The 19,131-nt window shown below is 44.6% G+C and overlaps 1 protein-coding gene across 1 annotated transcript in view; it reads right to left on the reverse strand.

The window, feature by feature from the left end:
• Positions 1-18,895, reverse strand: part of ODAD4 (outer dynein arm docking complex subunit 4) — a 28,973-nt gene extending 10,078 nt beyond the window's left edge. Inside the window, exons 1-9 of the mRNA XM_006199251.4 lie at positions 18,713-18,895; positions 16,839-16,970; positions 16,426-16,576; positions 15,656-15,717; positions 15,205-15,370; positions 13,665-13,889; positions 13,283-13,490; positions 2,265-2,351; positions 17-213 (exon numbers count right to left, since the gene is read on the reverse strand). Of these exons, the coding sequence (XP_006199313.2) occupies positions 17-213; positions 2,265-2,351; positions 13,283-13,490; positions 13,665-13,889; positions 15,205-15,370; positions 15,656-15,717; positions 16,426-16,576; positions 16,839-16,970; positions 18,713-18,826 (1,342 nt within the window). The 5' untranslated portion in view covers positions 18,827-18,895. The remainder of the gene's footprint in view (positions 1-16; positions 214-2,264; positions 2,352-13,282; positions 13,491-13,664; positions 13,890-15,204; positions 15,371-15,655; positions 15,718-16,425; positions 16,577-16,838; positions 16,971-18,712) is intronic.
• Positions 18,896-19,131: the final 236 nt, after the last annotated feature.

The raw sequence follows: 19,131 nt of genomic DNA on the forward strand, positions 1-19,131 counted from the left end.
CTCACTGAGCCCATACCTTGTGCCTGTGCCACCAGAATGCTGGCGTTCAGCTGCCACTCGATGTCCCCTTCTTCCTCGGCACACTGCTGGGACTTCTCGCCGTAATTCTGGGCCTGCCAGGCCTGGTCCAGCTCCAAGTAGCAGCGGCCAATCTCATGGAACAGCCAGGTCTTCTCCAGGGTGGTTTTGGCCAGAGGGATCTTCTCTTCCCACCTGAAGACATGACATACCAGGCTCAGCTTCTTCCACTCAGCCCCTGCCCTGGGCCACAGGAGGCCTGGCTTCCTACTGGGTGCAGAATCAGAACTGTTCTCCAACTACCAGTTCTTTCAGATTCAGGGGTGGAGATAACCCACATTAATGTATTTTTAAACTATTAACCAAAGCTATTCTGGTACATCTATGGGACTGGCTTTGATACAACAGTTGAAAATAATGTTTATAAGACAGCACTTGAATATACCATGGGATATTACTCAGCCATAAAAAATGAAATCATGTCATTTGCAGCAACATGGATGGACCTACAGATGATCAAATTAAGTGAAGTAAGTCAGATATAGAAAGGCAAATAGCATATGAAATCATTTATATGTGGAATCTAAAAAAAATGACATACTTTTTACTTACAAACCAGAAATAGACTCATGGACATAGAAAACAAACTATGGTTGCCAAAGGGGAAAGATAGGGGAGGGGAGAGATAAATTAGGAGTTTGGGGATTAATAGATACACATTTGTATATATAAAATAGAAAAACAACAAGGACCTACTCTATAGCACAAGGAACTATATTCAATTTCTTGTAATAACATATAATGGAAAAGAATCTGAAAAAAAATACGTATGCATATGTCTAACTGAATCCCTTTGCTGTACACCTGAAACTAACATTGTAAATCAACTACACATCAAAATTTTAAAAACAGCATTTGAAATCACATAAAAATAACCTTTAAGATTATTGCTAAGCAATTCTGAGTTTCAATTTCTTCATTTGCAAAATAGAGAAAATACCAATTATTTCTACTTTTATAATTATTCTGCAGTTCAATTAAGATGCTGGTGTATAAAGTCCTACACAAAGCAAACAAACAAACCAAGAATACTGTTGAGCACATATAAGAGAACATCAACACCGAAGAAAGATTGGAATAATAAAACAAAAAACCAATGAAAATAAGAGTGAGATTAGAATTAGTATTTGTGTTTAGGTGGTGGGACTGAAGACTCTTCTACTTTTCTGTATTTTCCAGATTAACTTTTTTTTCATGGAACACATGTTTACTGTAATACATTCTATTATAAGAAGATACGAGTGGGTAGGTGAACTCCCACACTCCTCTGCCTTTTGGCACACAGACACCAGGAGCCATTTGGGAAGCCAAATGACATGGAGCAGAAGGTTGTGGCGAACAAGTCTATTTCAATCAAGCAACGAGGCCTGCAGAACAATTTCTCTGTGCGCTAAGCCAGTGGGCCCAAGGAGCTGGCTGTGTCCATTGCAGTCCAGTCTCCAGACCAACCCCTCCCCAGAGTTTCCCTGGGGCTGAATCATCACTCTGGAGCAAGTCACCAGCCCCAGCGCTAGCTATTTAAAGTCCAGAGGTTAAGCCACCCGGAGAGCTCAGTCTCCATTCCCAGTAACCCGACATGACTGCACAGAATCACAGAAGAACCTCAGAGGAGTTCCCAAAAATCAATGGGCCACCCACTCCTGAACTTGCCCAAAGGTAAGGATCACCTGGAGCACCTGTTAAAAACAGATTCCTGAGGGGGAAGGTATAGCTCAGTGGTAGAGCGCATGCTTAGCATGCACGTGGTCCTGGGTTCAATCCCCAGTACCTCCTCATAAGATAAATAAATAAGTAGACCTAATTGCCTCCCCTCAGTAACAACAACAACAAAAAATTAAATAAAATTAAAACAAAACAAAACAAAACAGATTCCTGAGCTCCAACCCAAACCTGCAGAGTGAGAATTTCCAGGAGCCAGGCTCCGTAATTCATCCACCCAGCAGGAGCCCCAGGTGACCCTTGTCACTGGGTTATTTTGAGAAAATGCCGATTCTGTTCTATTAGTTACTCTAAATGATGAGCCCCAGAGTTTATGAAGTGGCTGGTCCATGGCCACCCAGCAGAGCCAGGAGCCAAACCGGAGTATTCTCTGCCTCTTTGGCATCCAGGCCCCAGGCTGAGAGTCCAGTGGGAGGGTGGGATGTCCTGGCCCCAGGGTGGGGAAGGAGCTGTACCAGGTCACTTACGTGTCAATGGCTTGCTGGAATTTCCCAACTCGGGCAAAAACCCTGCCAATGTTGTCCAGGGCCCTCGACTTGGCATCAGGAAGATCACTGTGGGGAAGAAGCAAGACAAGGCCATTCTAGGCACCATGGAAACTGGAAAGAAGGCAAAGACAGGGGCCAGGTGGAGGGACGATGCCTAGGCTGTCAAGGCTGTGGTACACAGGCCCTCTTGTGCCCTGTGGCCAGAAACAGACATTCTTGGGACCTTTCTGGGGGGCAAACAGGCAACAGCTTGCAAAGATAACCCCTTCGGTCCACCAACTCCCTTTCTAAGAATTTACTGCCAGAAGATAATGTGACAAGAACACTCATTAAAGTGCTGTTTATAACAGTGGAAACAATCTGAAAGTTATCAGTGCAATTTTTGTGTACGGCAAAAACCCCTGATACATTAAGTTAGAAAGTCAGATTATGGGAGCACATACGATGTCTATTGCCCTATTTGTGGTAAAAGTGAATATGTGGCTATTGTATATAGTGCTGCTATGAACACTGGGGTGCATGTATCTTTTTTAATTAGAGTTCCCTCCGGATATATGCCCAGGAGTGGGATTGCTGAATCACATGGTACATTTATTTTTAGTTTTTTGAGGAATCTCCATACTGTTTTCCATAACGGCTGCAGCAAACTACATTCCCACCAACACTGTAGGAGGGTTCCCTTTTCTCCACACCTTCTCCAGCATTAACAACGTTTCTGCTGTACAGCACAGGGAACTATATTCAGTATCTTGTAGTAACCTATACTGAAAAAGAATGTATGTGTGTATTTGTATGACGGAAACATTATACTGTACCCCAGAAACTGACACAACATTGTAAACTGACTACACCTCAATTTAAAAAAAAACATGAACATGCAAGCCTGAAGCAGGAAGCTGTGCGCAAAGCTTTGACGGGAGGAAGGGGCCACGGGCCCAGGGGTGCAATAAATGCAGTGCTAGAATCTGGAGAAGACAAGGAAACAGATTCCCCTGAGCCTCTGGAGGGAGTGTGGCCCTACCGATACCTTGATAGTGAAATTGCCTTCTGACTGCCAACCCTCAGAGCTGTAAGAGAATAAATGTGTTGTTTTAAACCACCAGAAAAATAATTAAAGTGGGCATTTTTAAAAGAAATAAAGAAGGTTAAGTCTAACTAGTAACAATGATTACCCAAGGAAAATGAGAGTAGGAGGGACACTTTAAATTTATCTATATTACTTAAATTTTTTTTCACTGTTTACGTCATCGGAAAAGAGATTAAGATATTTCCATAAAGAAAAAACAACTGCTCCCCCATATCAGTTCTCTACCTCTACCACACACACATTCTGATCTCTGCTTAATAAAAAAATCTTCCCAACAAGTAAAACAAGAAAACCCTCCCCAACCCCCAGCTCCCTCAACCAGCGTCCCCCTCACTCTCCCTCCCCAGGCAACCTTCCCTGTTTCCTCTGTGCTCAGCAGCCCCAGTAACCCTGCGGCACGCTTCTGTGGTTTCCATGTTCTCCTGATTCATTCTCCCCACACTGGCGGACCTGCCTTTCTAAAATGCAAATCTGACCCAGCCATTCCTCTACCCCCAGGAAAAATCACACACATCTGCTGAATCTCACTACAGCTCTGTGTGTGATGGCAAACATCAGCTACAGTGCATGCTGAAATACCTTTCTACAAAAGCATTCAAAGAAGGAGATGTTGCTTTCCAAAACGTTCCAAAAAGACAACAACAAAACCCAGAAATGAGTTGCTTTTGTTTAAAAAATCCTATGTATGTGTATATGTACATATATAGGTAGGTAAATCCATTGAAAAGGGGCCAGAAGGACACAGCTCAACACGGCCCCAGGGGAGTGAGGGGGGTGTGGTATTGGTGGTGGGGGAAGGTGGGGGGAGAAGGTCAAGTTCAGCTCTCAGCACCACACAGCTCTGGATCAAGTACAACACTGTAGACTTATGTGAAAGCAAACTCCTTATTGGCCCTCACCACTTTCAGGCTACAGTCTGTCCTCAGCATGGCCTCCTGTCCTCCCACTCCCCACAGGTCCTGGCCCAGGTCTTGCCACACTACCTGCAGCTCCTCCAGTCCCCAGTCCCTTTTTCTCCCCCTCCTTTCTGAGGCCCCCTCAGCTCCTCTCTCTTTGGCTCCTCGGCCGTACTTTGCACTTGCTACTCTGCTGTCTGCTGCCCCTGTTATGGTGTGAATAAACAAGCTGAAATATGCTAATGTATTCATAACCATAATATGTACTAAGGTAACAAAAATGGGACTGAGAAAGCATGCAATCAAATCACCTGTAGCATATTCCGAGAAAGGAATGAGGGCTGGGGTCACTGAAGAAGCTATTCAGACAAGTCGGGATTTGACCTGCACCTTGAAGGATGGTAGGCTTTGGGATGTGGGGCAGGCAAGGCGGGGCTGATTCCGTTGAGGGATCACATGGGGCCCGCTGAACTCACAGGTAACACTGGAGACTCATTTGTGGATGTTAAAAAGGAACTAACATGGTTTAAGGGACACCTCTGTTTACTTAACACCAACTTAGCACACATTCATTTCATGCCCATTATGTGGTAGGTGCTGGGAAGGGAAAGAGTCTAAAAGTTAATAAACCTAACAGGTCCGACAAGATAAGCGTGGAGTGCAGGGAGGGGGCAAGGATGAGGGATGGCTAAATCACTCTGGGACACATGGAAGCCTTCCTCTAAGAAAAACACTTAAGTTTTGATGGGTGTGTAGGAGGGAGCTGATGAAGAAAGAGCTGGCAAAAGAAAAGGTGAGGCAGGGGCAGAGCCACGAGGTATTGGCCAGGGCACACGATGCCCAAGGGCCCAAGAAAGCCAGTCCCAGGTGCTGTAACTATAACCCAATCACTGGATTTGTTTTGCACAGAAAGGCCAGCTGGGCAGCAGGAAACCCAGGCTGCAGGAAACAGACAAAAAGTGAGGAAGGTGTGGACTGAGCTGTGGGAGGGACACAGAGAAGGGAAGGTACTCTAGGAGACAGGTAGGAGGAGGCAGGGACAGGACACGGCAGGCTGGCCTGAGCAGTGAGGGAAGGGAGGTGTCTGGGAAGCCACCTGGGCTCCTCGTTGGGGACTGAGTGGCCAACAGTGCCATCTTCACACATAGGGAATTCTGAAGCAAGAGGTTCAGAAGGAAGATAAGGGATTCCATTCTGGACATGTTAAATTTGGGGTTCCTGTGGGACATTCAAGTGGAAATGCCTTGGAATCTATTGGTATGCAAGTCTGGAGCTTGGAAGGGAGTTCTGCAAGAAGTAAAGCTTTATATGTCTTTTAGGCATGGGAGATGGTTGGATTTAAAGTACTATAAAGACATATCTTACTTAATCCTCAAAAGCCCCATAAGTCAGTATTATACCTTCTTTAGATATCAGGAAACTGAGTACGTGAGCAACTTAAATCCACACAGATTCTAAATGCCAAAGCCAGGAATCAAAGTCAGGTCTGTCTCCAAAGCCAGTTGTTTGTTTTCTACTTCTGGAACGGCCAGTATGTGAGACTCCTACTCAGCACGGCGGAGGCAGGTTGGGAAATGAACTGGGAATGGACAGCTTGTAAGGCTCAGAAGAGGGAAGAGGAGAGCACAAGAGGCAGGCGTGTTCAGGAAATACAGTTCGACGTAAGTGGCAGACTGACGTCAGAGGGCTGTGTAGAATTGGGTTCAGAGACAGTCTTGAGTGCCAAGCAAAGGCATTTGGTTTTAACCTGCAGGCAATGAAAGGCCAAGGCCCGTGTGTCAGCAGGGGTAGGAGAGTTGACAGGTGAAAAGCAGCATGTCTCTGGAGGTGATATGTGGGAGCAGCTGGAGGCAGGGAGAGGCAAGGGCTGACCTGTGAGGGGAAATGGGATGACTGGGGACTGGTGGGGCTCAGAACAGTGGGGTGAGTAGAACAGACAAGAGCAAGTCAGGAATGACCTCAAAGGTTAGAACCAGGGTGCCCAGAAAGTGATGGTACCTCTGAGAGGGGCCGTTGAGTCTTGGGAAGAGTTGGTTCCTGTGAGAGTTGCTATTACAATAGCAATATGTATTTATTTGTATTTCTTTATACGTATTTCTGTACGTCATCCTCCCTTCCACTCTGTTGGGCAGGGGCTATTGTGATGCCCATTTGACAGAGAAGACACTGAAGCTGAGAGTGGTTAAGTGTTTTGCCTAAGGTCCGACAGCTGGGAGGTACAATTCCAAGGCCCATGCTCTTGGTCAGCACCATGGTGTCTGAGGGGATCCAACCCCCTACCCACTTGGCCAGCCTCCTCTTGGCCACTCTTTCCCTGAAAATATTTTTTCCAGCCTTAAACTTCCTGCTGCCCACCTCACAGCCCTCCCACATGCCAAGTGTGTCCCTCAACACCCAGTCAAGTCCTCCTGGAATACACTTCTCACAGCACCGGGTCCTGTACTTTCTCCTCATGACACTTATCACAGTTGTGACTTATTAGCCATGTCCCTTTTTGTTTCCCATCTGCAGGGAAAGGAGCCTTGTGTCTGGTCACTATCACGTTCCCAATGCTAGCAGCATCTGGCATGTCTGGGGCTGATAAATGTTTGTTGAGATGATATAAGAATAAAAATATCCCAAATTCTGGTTAAGATGGAGGAGGAATAGGACCATGAGCTCACTTCCCCTCATGACTGCAAAACCACAACCGACTGCTAAATAACCATTGGAAAAAATAAGACTGGAACCTAGCAAAAAAGATCTTCAACTGGAAACATAAAGAGGGAACCAGAGCGAGACAGTAGGAGGGGGTGTGCTCATGATAAAACCAGGCCCCATACCCCCACTGGAGTGAGAGTTCTGAGCCCCACATCAGGCTCCCTAGCCTGGGGTTCCGACATTAGGAGGAGGAGACTCCAGAACATCTAGTTTGAAAGCCAGCAGGGCTTAGCTCCAGGAGCCCCACAGGACTAGAGGAAACAGAGACTTCACTCTCCTGGGAAGTACACACAGAATCTTGCATGTGCCAGGTCCAAGGACAGAGGCAGTGATTTCATAGGAACCTGGGCCAGATCTGCCTGCTGGTTTTGGAAGGTCTTCTGGGGAGGTAGGGGGCAGCTGTGGCTTACCCTGGGGACATAAAAGCTGGTGGTGGACATTCAGACATTCCAGGAATGTTCACCTACATGAGCTTTCCTGGAGGCTGACATCTTGCTTGGGTTATTAGCACCAAGATCTAGCCCCACCCAAAAGCCTGTAGGCTTAAGTGCTGGAAGCCTCAGGCCAAACAACATACTGGGGAAGGAATGCAGCCTCACCCATCAACAGACTTCCTGAGCCCAAAGCCACCTCTAGATATGCCCCTAGACAAGGCCTTACCCACCAGAGGGCCAGGACTAAGTTCCACCCAGCAGTGGGCAGGCACCAACTCCTCCTGCCAGGAAACCTGCACAAGACTCTAGATCAGCCTCATTCACCAGGGAGCAGATATCAGAAGTAAGAAAACAATAATCCCAAAGCCTGTGGAAGGAATCCACAAATACAGGCCAGACTCTACCCTGGGACAGGCTGGACCCTGGCTCTTGGGTGACAAGAAAGGAGCACACGGCTGGGATGTGTATGACGTCTCCTATACAGGGCCACTTCTCCAAGGTCGAGAAATATAACCTAACCTACCTAAAAATACAAACAGAAATTTAGACAATATGAGCCAGAAGAGGAATATATTCCAGGCAAAGGCACAACATAAAATCCCAAAAGAAGAAATAAGTGATGAGGAGAGAGGCAATCTATCCAAGAAAGCGTTTAGAGTAATGATTCTAAAGATGTTCAGAGAACTCAGGAGGATCATAGATGCACAGAGTGAAGTTTTAAGCAAAGAGTTGGAAAATATAAATACCCAAACAGAGCTGAAGAATAAAATCACTGAAATGAATAACACTAGAAGGAACCAAGAATACACTAAATGAGGCAGAAGAATGGATCAGTGAGCTAGAAGGTAGAGTAGTGGAAATCACTACTGCATAATAGAAAAAAGAATGAAAAGAAAAAGAAATGAGGATAGTTTAAAAGACCACTGGGACAACATGAAGTACACTAATATTTGCATTATAGGGGTCCCAGAAAGAGAAGAGAGAAAGCAAGGACCTGAGAAAATATTTGAAGAGATAATAGCTGAAAACTTCCCTTACTTGGGAAAGGAAACGGTCACCGAAGTCCAGGAAGTGCAGAGAGTTCCACATAGGATTAACCCAAAGAGGAACACACCAAGGCACACAGTAATCAAAATAACAAAAATTAAAAATAAGGAGAAATATTAAAATCAGCAAGAGAAAAGCAACAAACTTATAAGGGAACTCCCATAAGGTTATTAGCTGATTTTTCAACAGAAACTCTACAGGCCAGAAGGGAGTGGCACGATGTATTTAAAGTGATGAAAGGGAAAAATTTATAACCAAGAATACTCTATCCAGCAAGGCTCTCATTCAGATTTGATGGAGAAATCAAAAGCTTCACAGATAAACAAAAGCTAAAAGAATTCAACACCACCAAAACAGCTTTACAACAAATTGAAAGAACTTCTCTAGGTAAAAAAAGAGAAGGTCACAAATAGAAACAAGAAAAGTAATCATGAGAGGAGGAGGGTACAAATGAAGGGTATCTACAAAGCATCTGAAATTAAGAGATCAGCAACTTAAATTATGTATGTATGTGTGTGTGTATATATACATAGACTTCTATACCAAAACCTCATGGTAACCACAAATCAGTGTAACTATACAGTCATCAAACCAAAAGAGAATCAAGAGAGAGAGAGAGAGAGAAAAGACCTACAAAAACAAACCCAAAATAATTAACAAAATGGCAATAAGAATATATATATTGATGATTACCTTAAATGTAAATGGATTAAATGCTCCAACCGAAAGTCATAGACTGGCTGAATGTATACAAAAACAAGACCCATATACATGCTGTCTACAAGAGTCGCACTTCAGAGCTAGAGACACATACAAGGTGAAAGTGAAGGGATGGAAAAAAGATATTCCATGCAAACAGAAACCAAAAGAAAGCTGGAGTAGCAATAGCTATATCAGACAAAATAGATTTTAAATAAAGACTGTTATAAGAGACAAAGAAGGACAGTACATAACGCTCAAGGGATCAATCCAAGAAGAAGATATAACAACCGTAAATATACATGCACCCAACATACAAGCACTTCAATATATATGGCAACTGTTAACAGACATAAAAGGAGAAATCTCCCATGCTCTTGGATTGGAAGAATTAACATTGTTAAAATGGCCATACTGCCCAAAGCAATCTATAGATTTAATGCAATCCCTATCAAATTACCCAGGATATTTTTCACAGAACTAGAACAAATGATCCTAAAATTTATATGGAATCACAAAAGATCCAGAATTTCCAAAGCAATCCTAAGGAAACAGAACAAAGCCAGACTTCAGATAATACTACAAAGCTACAGTAATCAAAACAGTATGGTATTGGCACAAAAACAGACATAAAGACCAATGGAACAAAATACAGAGTCAAGAAATCAACTTACACACCTATGGTCAATTGATCTTCAACAAAGGAGGCAAGAATATACAACGGAGAAAAGACAGTCTCTTTGACCAGTGGTGCTGGGAAAGCTGGACAGCCACATGTAAATCAATGTATTTAGAACACTCTTTCACACCAAACACAAAAATAAACTCAAAATGGTTAAAGACTTAAACATAAGACACCAAAAACCTCTTAGAGGAAAGCATAGGCAAAACATTATGTGACATAAATCTTAGCAAAGTTCTCCTAGGGCAGTCTACCCAGGCGATAGAAATAAAAGCAAAAATAAACAAATGGGACCTAGTTAAACTTACAAGCTTTTGCACAGCAAAGGAAATCATAAGCAAAACAAAAAGACAATCTACAGAATAGGAGAAAATATAAACAATATGCTATTAAACAGTCAACGGATCACTGAAGAAATCAAAGAAGAAGTCAAAAAATACTTTGAGACAAATGAAAATGAAAATACAACAATCCCAAACCTCTGGGACACAGCAAAAGCAGTTCTAAGAGGGAAGTTTACAGTAATACAAGCTTACCTCAGGAAACAAGAAAAATCTCAAATAAACAACCTAAACTTACACTTAAAGCAACTAGAGAAACAAACAAAACCCATAAAGATTAAAGCAGAAATAAATGAAATAGAGACTAAGAAAACAATAGAAAAGATCAATGAAACTAAAAGCTGGTTCTTTGAAAAGATAAACAAAATTGATAAACTTTTAGTCAGGCTCATCAAGAAAAAAAGGGAGAGGGCCCAAATGAATAAAATCTGAAAGTGAAAAAGGAGAAGTTACAACTGACACCACAGAAATACAAGGGATCATAAGAGGCTACTATGAGCAACTATAGGCCAACGAAAAGGACAATCTAGAAGAAATGGACAATTTCTTAGAAACGTACAATTTGCCAAGACTGAATTAGGAAGAAATAGAAACTATGAATAGACCAATTACCAGTACTGAAATTGCATCAGTAGCTTAAAAACTCTCCACAAACAAAAGTCCAGGACCAGACAGATTCACAGGTAAACTCTACCAAATATTCAGAGAAGAGTTAACACCTATCCTTCAAAAACTATTTCAAGAAATTGCAGATGAAGGAACACTTCCTAACTCTATGAGGTCCCCATCACCCTGATACCAAAATCAGACAAAGATATCACACCAAAAAATTATAGGCCAATATCACTTATGAATATAGATGCAAAAATCCTCAACAAAATACTAGAAATCAATTCCAACAATGCATTACAAGGATCAAACACCGTGATCAAGTGGGATTTATCCCAGGGATGCAAGGATTTTTTTCAGCATCTGCAAATCAATCGATGTGATACACCACATTAACAAATTGAAGAATAAAAACCATATGATCATTTCAATAGATGCAGAAAAAGCTTTTGATAAAATTCAACATCCATTTATGATTAAAAAAAAAACTCTCCAGAAAATGGGCATAGATGGAACATACCTCAACATAATAAAGATCATATATGACAAACCCACAGATAACATCACTTAATGGGGAAAAGCTGAAAGTATTTCTTCTAAGATCAGGAACAAGACAAGGATGCCCACTCTTGCCACTTTTATTCAACACAGTTTTGGAAGTCCTAGCCATAGCAATCAGAGAAGAAAAAGAAATAAAAAGAATCCAAATTAGAAATGAAGAAATAAAACTGTCATTTTTTGCAGATGACACGATACTATACATAGAAAACCCTAAAGAAGCTACCAGAAAACTACTAGAGCTAATCAATGAATTTGATAAAGTTGCAGGATACAAAATTAATATACAGAAACAAGCTGCATTTCTATACACTAACAACAAAATAGCAGAAAAGGAAATTAAGGAAACAATCTAATTTACCATTACACCAAAAAGAATAAAATACCTAGGAATAAACCTACCCAAGGAGGCAAAAGACCTGTACTCTGAAAAGTATGAGACACTGATGAAAGATGTTGAAAATGACATAAACAGATGGAAAGATACACCATGTTGTTGGATTGGAAGAATCAATATTGTTAAATTGGCCATACTACCCAAGGCAATATACGGATTCAATGCAATCTCTATCAAATTACCAACAACATTTTTCACAGAGCTGGAACAAAAAATATTAAAATTTGTATGGAAACACAAAAGACCCTGAATAGCCAAAACAATCTTGAAAAAGAAGAACAGAGCCAGGGGAATCATGCTCCCTGACTTCAGACTGTACTACAAAGCTACAGTAATCAAAACAATATGGTACTGGCACAAAAACAGACACATAGATCAATGCAACAGGATAGAAAGTCCAGAAATAAACTCATGCACTTACGATAAATTAATCTACAACAGAGGAGGCAAGATTACACAATGGAGAGTAGACAGTCTCTTCAATAAGTGGTGCTGGGAAAACTGGACAGCTACCTATTAAAGACTGAAATTAGAACATTCTCTAACACCATATACAAAAATAAACTCAAAATGGATTAAAGACCTAAATGTAAGATCAGATACTATAAAACTCCTAGAGGACAACAGGCAGAACACTCTTTGACATAAACCATAAAAATATTTTTTCCTCTTTTTTATTGAGTTATAGTCAGTTTACAATGTTGTATCAATATAAAAATATTTTTTTCAAACCAGCTCCTAGAGTAACGGAAATAAAAGCAAAAGTAAACAAATTTTACTAATTAATTAAACTTAAAAGCTTTTGCACAGCTAGGGATACCATCAACAAAACAAAAAGACAACCTACAGAATGGGAGAAAATATTTGCAAATGATGCGACCAACAAGGGACTAATTTCCAAAATATACAAATGGCTCATACAGCTTAATATAAAAAAAAAAAACAAAAAACTCAATCAAAAAATGTTCAGAAGACCTAAATAGACATCACTACAAAAAAAAAAAAAAGACACATTACAAACTTATTTACAAAACAGAAATAGACTCACAGACGTAGAAAACAAACTTATGGTTACCAGGGGGTTAAGGGGTAGGAAGGATAAATTGGGATTTTGAAATTTACATCTCTTGAAGAATGATGGAAATGTTAGCTATCTTGATTTTGGTAGTGGTTTCATAGGTGTATACATTTATCAAAATTTATCAAATTGTATATTTGAAATATGTGTAGTGTACTGTATAAAAATTATACCACAGAAAAGTTGTTCAAAAAACAATATCCCTAAGAGCCAAACCACTGGGAGCTTTTTGGCGTCTGGGGCCACTACCTTCCTCTTTGTGGCAAAAAAGCTGACAGCCTAGGTTTGCCCTTGTCCTGGGCAGGTGGTTCCTCCCTGCAGGGGAATCTACCTCAGACACTCAGGGCAGAAAATGGGAGTTCAGCCACCAGCAGCCCTGGCAAAAGGTGGAGATGAAGCCCCAGCCCCTGGCCTCTGGAGGCCCAAGGGCCTTGGCTGCTTGGCCTTGCAAGCACTTGCAGGCACTCACTGTTCCTTGGCGATCTCCAGGTCCTTCTTGTGGCTCTGAAGGGCTGCCACCATCTGCCCCATCTCGATCTGGGCATTCCCAATGCAGCTGTACAAGTTTCCCACCAGCTCATCTTTGTTGGGCACCTCTTCTTTGTTCCATTCCAGCACCTTCTTTAGCACTTTCTCAGCTTTTTGAAGGCTGCCTTCAGCACTGCCGCTGGTCAGCACTGGGAAGGGGAAAGAAGGGATGTGGAGGTGAGTGCAGCCTCCTCCTGGCTAACAGGTGAGCCTACTGTTCCCCCAAGAGACTGTTCCCAGTCCAGTGAAGCCAGGGGCTCAGGCTACTATGTGGCTTCGTCCCCACCTGGCCATGGCTCCGTTCTCTTGAGACCACCACCTACACACGTCAATGTCCTCCAGGCTCTTGAGGATGTAGCCGGCTGTCTGCGATGGACGGCGTTTGTGGTCCCGCAACCACTTCTCTTGCATCAGCTTCCGGTCCCGCTCCCTGGCGTAGATGGGCTTCTGCTGCCTCCAGAAGTCACTGCGCATGTCCAGGTAGTTGATGCCCGTCATGATGAAGTCCTCCACAGTCAGGCCACGCTTGACGGTGCCTTTGATCAGGTCTGTGGGGAAAGGTGTGGGGAAGAACCAACCAAAACAGGCATCTAAGGGTCGCCTCCTCTTGGCTCGGGGTCCCCCTATGGGGACCTCTGCCTGGAATTGCAGAAACAGTGATGAAAGCAAGAGCACGTGGGTGGGAGAGTGGGTCTATCTGGGTCCAGATGAGGCCAGAGCCCCTCTTTCAGGCACTTAGTGCAGAGGCCCCTTGTGGCAAGACATGAGGAGCTAGCAGAGGGGCAGCTTTCTGAAAAGTCTCCAGCCCTTCAGTCTCCCTTGTTTCAAGCTGTGTCCTCAGAGGAGACTGAGTGTGCACAACCTGGTGCAGGTTGCCAGTGCTAAGTGATTCCCCAGGTGCCAAGTGGGCCAGTGTAGGCTCAGAGCGGGAGGGGCGTGCCTGAGCTCTGCTTGCCCACCCGACCAGGGGTTAGAGCTGGAGCAAAGCTGCAAGGCCACATGGGTAATATTCAGGCCACCTCTTCTCTCTACAGAAGCTCCTCTGCAGGGAGGGAAGTGCTCAGGCCTGTTACAGAGGAGACTTGCCAGCAGTGAAATCACTCCTGAGACACAGACCAGTGGGGAACCATGCAGATGGCTTTGGGAAGTCAAGTACTGGAGAAAAGGCATTTGATTTGAGGGGGATCCCTGCTCAGGCTTAAGAGCTAATGGCAATACCCCCATCACCCATGTTGGACTGGAGGTTAGGAGGCCTAGCCTCTGCTGTCAACTCTACCACCAACTCGCTCATCACCTTGGACAAATTACTCTCCATTCAGGGTCTCTTTATTTTTATTTTGTAATTTAAAAAAAAATTGGGGGGGAGGTAACTAGGTTTATTTTAAATTTTTTTTAATGGAGGAACTGGGGATTGAACCCAGGACCTCATGCATGCTAAGCACACGCTCTACCACTGAGCTATACCCTCCCCATTTCTCTTTCTAGTTCTACTATCCTAGGATTCCCCTTCTAGCACCTCCAAGCTGGATTCTGTTGCCCTCTGTACAGGTTGAAGGCTCAGGGGATGCTCCTTTGGGGATCACGGTGGTAAAGAAACCCAGATATCTGGCATTCCCTCCCAGGGTACTACAGCACTTAAGAGCACTCCTTCTGAAACTGGAGCTCCTGGATTCAAATCTGAGTGCCATGTCACTGGGTTACTTAACCTCTGGGCCTCGGTTTCCTCATCTGTAAAATAAGAATGCTAGCAAAACCCATTGTCAACATTGTATCTTGAAAGGCTTTGCCTCTGGCTCATGCATTAAGCATCCACCCAGATTTCCTTTGCCCCAAGTTCCCTGAGGCAAACAAAGTATCTGAAACCTTCATCCAACAAGAGCTTCTCCAGATACTCCTTGTCCACGTAGAGCTCGTCCAGGAGCTGGTAGACAATCTTCTCACTCTTAAGTGAACTCTTCTGCTTGAACTTTGTCTTGGGGTGGTGTAAGAGCTGTCTCACGGGATGTGGCTTCTGCTGGGCTTGCATACGCTGCAAAGATGGAGCAATACCCAATAGATCCTCAACAAGGAGTCCAGAGCACCCACTCAAGGCTCCCAAGCCTGTGCTCCCAGACTCCTCCTCCAGGACTTCTGTGGGCTGAGAACCACAGAGTGTGTCTGGTCTGGGAACGGCTATTGGGGCAGAATCCCGTGACTGTCCGTGCTGGGCAGGAGCTCATTGCTCTCGGGCAGGAGGGCCACTAAGACCTGTGCTCTTCAGGCATGTATGGCCTCTGCTCTCCAAGGGAAGTGGAGTCAGAGCCAAGGCTCTTACCTCAGCCTGCTTGCTTAAGAAGAACAAGTCTCCTTTGTTCTCCAGCTTAATAGAGGAGGGACCTGCAAAGACAGAAGCTGGGGCTCAGGTTGGCTGGGTCCCCAGGCACAACCTATCAAATATTTTTATTACAGATGGTTGCCTTTGGCAGGAGGATCATGGAGGTTGTAGCAAAGCTGACTTGGCACCAGCCTAGTAAGCAAATGGTACAGGGTGTTTGGTTCAATGCTCCCCTAGGAGGTAAGCAGCCCCTACTAGCCCAAGGCCATGGCAGCCAGACTTCCAAACAAGGGAAGGCCTTGGGCACCAGGGGCCCCTCCATTTCCACACTCCGCTGCCCACAGTGGCAAGCTCTCCCCGACCTCACACCCCTACCCCTACTACTAAGCTGATGGGCAGAGCCAGCCCTTGGGGTGTATATGGTAAGGGAGTCAGGGACCAGGGAAGGCTGGAGTCAGGACTGTATTCTACCCTACAACACCAGGCCAAAAAGAGGCCTACTCATCTGGTTTGAGGGGGAGTGAAACAGCACTTCTCATCTGGCTTTGAAGAGAACCGGATGCTGCAGGGCTCAGTACAGTGGATCAGGGACTCGTCCTCCCAGTGGACAGTTCCTAATCCACCACAAAATCGGCAGCAGCCAAATCCCAGCACAAGACTCCCTACAGTGCTGGTGGTGGCTGCTCACCCAGCGGACCTCAGGCCTTCCTCCAAACCTACAGATTCCAAGAGCCTTCCTGGAGAAGGGCACAGGCCCCCTGGTCACTCACTTCCCACTGAGTTGTTGATGGCTTCCTGGGCTTTCTGAATTCCCACTTTGAATTCCCGATCAGGCCTCAGCTTGTAGCCTCGATGATAGAACACCAAGGCAAATTCAAAGTCGCCCATGGTGTACAGGGTCTCAGCCTTTTGTAAAATTCCCTGAAATCAAAGGAAGTCAAATCAAGGAGGAGAACAGACAAGGCCTTTGAGGACTCAGGTGTGGGGGAACAGAAGGGTCGGTCCCTGGGTTGAAGGTCAACGGTGGGATACAGCAGCAGAGAGGTAGCCAAGTAACCTATGAAGAGAAAACGGCAGTCAGCTCCAGGCAGCCTGGCTGGTTCCTCAACCACTGCAAAACAGAGGCGGCTGCAGGCAGTGGCAGTGATGAAAGCAAGAGTGAGTCCCTCCACCCATACGTCACCTTGCAGAAAGTCGGGTCACCCTGGAGTGAAGCCTCAGCATCCACCAGGGATTTCTCCAACTCCCCCATCTTGAGGAAGCACTTGGATCGGGCAACCAAGCAGTTCTTATCTCCATTCTGAAGGTGAAGAGCCTGAAAAAGGAACCACTCAGGTCAACAGGCATCAGGTAGGACAAGGTACAAAGCAGGATGGGACACAGCAGCCCAAACCCTTCTGCCAAAGTTTCAGGGGGACTCTGCAGGCCAGCAGACAGGTCTTTGGGTCTTTTCAGACCAAACGCAGCACAACACCAATCTCTGCTCAGTCAACCAGGTTGTCTGCATATGGCTCATCTCCAACAAGGTCAAATCACAAGCTATTGTAGAAGCCACTGGTTGAGATGTGAGAATTTCCTTGAGTGTCTGGGATTCCTCCAGGCACTCAGAAACTTAGGCTGTTGGGTACAGAACAAATTCAACCATGAACCTGAAATGGCTGCACAACACACTCAAAATACTACTCAACGGCTAAGCATTCCAAAGGCTAACCAAATGGATTTAGGGACATTCTGCAAAATGCATTATCTGGTCCACTTGCCCTTTCTTTTTACATAGTTATTGAGAATGAATCACTATTTCAGGGGATTAAGATGAAAATGCCAGGAAAACTGAAACTGAGATTTTGGCCCTAAAGTGGGAGCAGAATGTTTCCCCTGCCGCATGTCCTCTCTTCCTCAGCTGGAGATTATTACTATAGTCTGCAGTGTATTGTCTGAAGCATCAGACTGTACCTGTCCCTGTCTAAGACCTTCCTACTTTCTTTCATAGAGAAAGGACACCTCTCACTCAAAGCTGTATTCCTCCGGGGTGTTCTTTAGAGAAAAGAGAGACTACCTGAGCTTCCCCAGGATGGAACTTGATGCAGAAAGAGGAGAATGGGGGGGGGGGTGAAGCGCTCCTGAATTTAATTGTTGGCCAATCTGATCAATTATTTCTGGTTTTAGGGTGTGGTTGGTGATTGAAAGGGACAAAAGACTCTAGGTAGCAGTTGAGAAGCTTGACTTTAGAGGGAGTCTTGGGACTGGTTGGAGGGCTATCCCACCACCCCATTTGTAATAAGAAGTGGGCTATTTGTTGTAAAAGAAATCATTATAAAAACATCTAATAGCTTACTTGGGAGAGAACAGTAGTGTATGGTGGTCAGCACCACAGCACTGGAGTCTCAGTGCCCAGGTTTGAATCCTTCCTCTGCCACTTGCTAGTTCACATTATTTAACTTCTATATCAGTTTTCTTATCTATAAAATGGTAATAACAGTAACAGTAGTAACAGTACCTCCCCCATAGTTGGCAGAATGCCTGGTATCCTAAAACAGCACTCATTCCCCTTAGGATTTGTACTGAGGTTACATTTTATAATGTTAGTTATTTACTGATCGACCACCTTCCATAAGCAACTGTGAACTAGAGACTTCACTTCTGAAAGCAGCCTCACAGCCAATCTCCTGGCCAGTGATGGGAAACAGGCCGCTTTGTGGAAGGAGGTATGTCAATCATGGAACATTCAAGTGAAAAAGCAGGAGATGAGGTTTTGAGGCATGACCAGCCTTTATCCTTCCCTGATATCTGACCAGGAAAGTCTTTTATATGAGAAAATTAAATCTTTTTGAAGCTCAGAAAAAAAAAAGTAGAAGAGGAGGTCACTGTTAACTCAGAGGATGGTTAACAACCAGGCAGAACACAAGTGGGAATTGGTAGAAAACGGCCAAATAGGGGCTAATCTGTGTGACAGTAGTGCATCAAGTAGTAACAATAGAATAATGGAAACAAGAGGGTCGTCCAGGCATCATCAGGACCTCAGTGATGGGTCGCTGACAGGTTCAGAGCACGACTCACGTTGCTGAAGCTATGGGCGGCTTTAGCGAACTCCCCGCATAGATAGAGCCGCTCGCCCTCCGCCATGTAAGAGGGAAAGGTGCTCCGCAGGCCGTCAGTTTCTGAGTCCGCCATAATGACAGGATTCGGAGACGATGAAACGGAGAAAGGGAGGAAAAGAAGCCTGAGAACCTGTCTGGCTTGTGGAAGCTCCGTCTCTTAGCAACCGGAGACGGTAGAATTACTTCCGGCCCCGCCCCTCGCATATGGGGCTGAGCCCTCGGCACAACCTCTGCCAGTGTGCGCATGCGCCCATGCAGCCGCGCTCGGGGGCGGAGCGTGACGAGCGCTGGGCCCCCGGGTGCTTAGCGGTCGTAAGTGGGCTGAGCTCAGCTGTGTCGTCTGTTCAGAATTTACAGCCAGGAAAACAGAAAGAAGTT

The sequence above is a fragment of the Vicugna pacos genome, chromosome 16, assembly GCF_048564905.1.
Source record: "Vicugna pacos chromosome 16, VicPac4, whole genome shotgun sequence".
NCBI classification, from domain to species: Eukaryota; Metazoa; Chordata; class Mammalia; order Artiodactyla; family Camelidae; genus Vicugna; species Vicugna pacos.